The sequence below is a fragment of the Nicotiana tomentosiformis genome, chromosome 12 (genome assembly GCF_000390325.3).
Source record: "Nicotiana tomentosiformis chromosome 12, ASM39032v3, whole genome shotgun sequence".
Classification (NCBI taxonomy): Eukaryota; Viridiplantae; Streptophyta; class Magnoliopsida; order Solanales; family Solanaceae; genus Nicotiana; species Nicotiana tomentosiformis.
Genome location: NC_090823.1, coordinates 30,514,370 through 30,518,211, shown reverse-complemented (window position 1 = coordinate 30,518,211; position 3,842 = coordinate 30,514,370). Strand labels below are relative to the sequence as shown.

Genomic DNA, 3,842 nt, shown 5'->3' with positions numbered 1-3,842 from the left:
GGTACTCCCTTAGTTTGCTATCACTACATACTTTATATTATTATTACTTGCTATCAGTACTTCTTTTATATTCTCTATTATTATCTTGGATTTAGTTTTCTAAATATATTGTACTTACTATTACTTGCTATAAGTACTTCTTCCATCTTTTATTTAGCCAATGGTCTATCAGAAGCAGTCTCTCTGCCCTTTTAGGATAGGGGTAAGGATGCGTACATCCTACCTTCCCTAGACCCTACTAATTGGATTACACTGGATTGTTGTTGTTGTTGATCTACATCTTACTTTCACTTGTTGGTGGTATTTTTAATTATTACCATTAGCTAGAGTTGAGGTATAATAATAGCTGTTGTTGTCCTATGGTGTTTGCTTGTATTTTGTTTAGCTCAATTACATTCATGAGACGTGATTCTTCTAACCATCTTCAGAATAAATTTAGGAAAGTCCTAACACTATGCAATAATGCAAGACTACTAAAAACTAAAAAGCCATTTGAACGATATCTGAAAGATGGAGCACTAATAAATCTGCGGCAAGCAAAATAAGAGCCTGTGACAGCAACTTATCACTTCTATCAATTTAGCACATGCTAAATGAAATTATTGAATGTCATTCAAATTTAAAAAAATGTCCACCCAAGAAGACTATGTCCCATGACTTGATTTCTTGAGTATGGATGATCAGCTTGACTAATCTAAATTCGCGCAAAACTATCATAAGATTCATACATTTTACTTCCTTTCTCTCATGAAATTATTGAAACGCCTTTACATCAGAAGAAATGTCCGATCAAGAACACCATTTCCTATGAAATTATTTTCTTTAAATATTCAGTATTCGAAATATATTTGCTCAATTTATCTGGTCTCGGAATACATACACCTATTGAAGAGGATAAAATGTTTCTTACCAAGAAAATTTTCATTCACAATGCTTAAACACAATATAAGTAGTATAAAGATCCAAATTATTATGTAAGAGGTATACATTTTAGAAATAACCTCATTCTATGCTAAAATTTACACTCCTCCATCATAGAGAAAAACATGATAAAAGTTGAGCATCATAGTCATACTCGAGTTTGTTGCAACTAGTATAGTACTGCCAATACGTATAAATATATTCACTCATATACAATGAGAAACAAAAGTGTATAAAACACATAATAGTGTATTTGGCAAAAAGAGAAAAGAAAGATAACAGAAACCATCTGAGCCTTTCTAATCCTACATACACATGACCTACAAGCTTCAAGCTTGGTTTCTGAAAATCTCCTCTTTAACACACTTGTAGTATAATTATCTCACCCTTAATTTCTACCCTTCTAATATTTACGTATATACCAATAATACTTTTTTAGTACTATACTTGATTTTGCAAGTCCTTTGAGCTAATAAAAGTCCCATGAAATCCATATGGAACTCTAGATGGAAGCTTAACAGTAGCCTCCAATTCTAAAGTCATAGCATTCACAATTTGCAGTTCTGATTTCCATGTCTTCTCGTCATGGCAAAATGCAAGAATGAAACCATCATCTTCGTTCTCCGAATTTACGTTTCTTGGTAAAAATAATGGCTCACCTCCATATCTTTTATCTCCATACATATACTTCTGAACTTCCCCTGTTGATAAGTCTACTTTTGCAAATCCTGACACTTTTGGCCATGGCTCTGCAATTGCAAGATAAGCATATTGTGTTTTTCGGCCAAGTTTGTTCCTATTAACCATTCCAGCTTCCAAATTAACCTGTTCTGATGATGAAATTATCGCCCGTTTCGTCGATTCGCCGGTCTTCAAATTGAGCCTTATTTCGGACAAAACACTCTGCAAATTCTCATTACATTCGTTGAAAATTGAGTCTGGTGGTGTCATGCATGAGCCAATGACAACTACTTCATCTGTCTCTGGCTCTTCCCAAGCATTCCATAAATGAAAACAGAACGTTTCTGGTGATTCTACCCAAATAATATTCTTCGAATCTTTAGCATTTTTGGGTAGAATCCCGAACCTGGATTTCTTGTCTTTGTCATAAATTACTGGTGAACCACCTTTGATCATTTCTTGAAGCTTGAACACAACTTGCTGGTCGGGAATTACGACATAATTTTCAGTAATAGCAAAATCATGCATCATGGTCGGAACGTCTAATGGGATTTCGACATCAGGCGATTTCTTCCCATATGTGGAAAACTTGAAGTACTTCAAGTAAGGCTTTTGAACTACGTCGTAGCTCAAAGCAAAAAGCTCACCCGAAACAGGATCGATTTTCGGGTGAGCAATCATTGTGCTTTTTAATTGCTCGTCAAAATTGTACCTTCCAACAGTTTGAAGGTCACCAGAAGACGAGATTTGAACTTGATACGGGACATCATCTTCTGACATGGCTAAAAGTCTGTTGTTAAAGTAAACCAATCCGGCATTAGCCACTCCCATGCCGTGGCTATGATCCACGAGGCCGAATAGTCCACGAGCGTAGAAGAGCAATAGTCGCGCAATTCCAGAATGGCCATGAAGTTCACCAATGGCTTTTGGAAAAACAGGGCGACCCAATTCACGTTCTTGGACTAATCTTTGCGTTTCAGTGAAACGGCAAGAATAGCTCACTGAGCTATTATCGATGGTGACGGCATGAATCATGCCGTCGCCATCAAAAAGGTGGTGACCTGCTACTGGTTCAAAGAGCGGATTAGCACCATTACGGACATAAACCCCGTTAATGCAATCGGGGATTGTCCCTGTAACCGGAAGACTATGCCGAACGGGCTGTTCCGGCACCGGAGCGAAGTTGCCGGCGATCTGTACACGTGGGTCAGCTGTTTTAGGAAGTGGGTTTTGGAGTTCGTGTGAGACTAACGCGCTTTCGACAATATCTAAAGCTTTTGCTGCTGCTCTCTGGAAAAGATTCCAGTCAGGAGTTTGAGGCTGAGACTGTAAATGTTTGTTGGGAATTGTTGGATTTTGTTTTTTCTGTTTTGGGAAAGTGAGTACAGCAGGGGACTGTAAAGCAGAGTGGATGTTAGTTTTTCTAATGGTGAGATTTTTCTTGGAGATTGATTTTGTAGGGAGGGAAAAATCAACTGAAGAAGAAGAATAAGAAGTTGAAGGTGAAAAGGGAGGAGTATTTTGGGTTCTAGCCCAAGTATTATAATTTGCAGATGTAGAAGTCATTTTCTTGTTGTGTTTAATATTTTGAAGAGGGGAGAGAACAGAAGAAAGAGAGGATTGTGGGAGAAGAGAGAGGGAAAGAAGGGTTTAAATAGAAGTATGTGTTTGAGAAAAAGAGGGGAGTGTGTATGGTAAAGATGGGAATGGAGGTCCACCTTAGACATCTAAGAGAAGAGCACGTGGTGGATTTTGGGAGATAGTCACTTGGGAGCAACATAAGGGGTAGGACTAGGGGTAGGGGTAGGGGTAGAGAGATAGGAGGAATTTTTTTTTTTTTTGGTTTCCCACCTATTGTCCGGTATTCAAATTGGGCCCCGATTAAATTCGAATTCACGCCAGAAAATTCACGTTGAGGTAAAGCACTTCCTAACAAAGACGATCTGATACCTAGAGACTCGAACTCGAAACCTCTGGTTAATGATGAAGAAATGCTTACTACTCCATCACAACCTTTGTGTTAGGACGAAAAAGTTGAAGGAGAGTATGGGCACATTGTTTATATCAAATTAAATAATTTAATCTGAATATTTATAAATTAATATAATATTTATATACTTACCTTAGTATAGTTATATATATAAAAAAATGTGTATTGCATTTATTAATTTGATGAATATATCGGATATGAAAAAAATGAAAGAAAAATTAAAAACATAGTGGTTTGTTGGTGAATTTGT

At 37.0% G+C, this 3,842-nt stretch overlaps 1 protein-coding gene across 1 annotated transcript; it reads right to left on the bottom strand.

The window, feature by feature from the left end:
• Positions 1 to 1,075: 1,075 nt before the first annotated feature.
• On the bottom strand, positions 1,076 to 3,233 carry LOC104098488 (9-cis-epoxycarotenoid dioxygenase NCED2, chloroplastic). Its single transcript, XM_009605236.4, has one exon. It carries the CDS (start codon positions 3,166 to 3,168, stop codon positions 1,363 to 1,365), a length of 1,806 nt encoding a protein of 601 aa, XP_009603531.1. The 5' UTR covers positions 3,169 to 3,233; the 3' UTR covers positions 1,076 to 1,362.
• Between the last annotated feature and the right edge of the window lie 609 nt (positions 3,234 to 3,842).

Bases quoted from the DNA above. Each gene is read 5' to 3' on its own strand.
- LOC104098488 (XM_009605236.4), bottom strand. From the start codon at position 3,168: ATGACTTCTACATCTGCAAATTATAATACTTGGGCTAGAACCCAAAAT.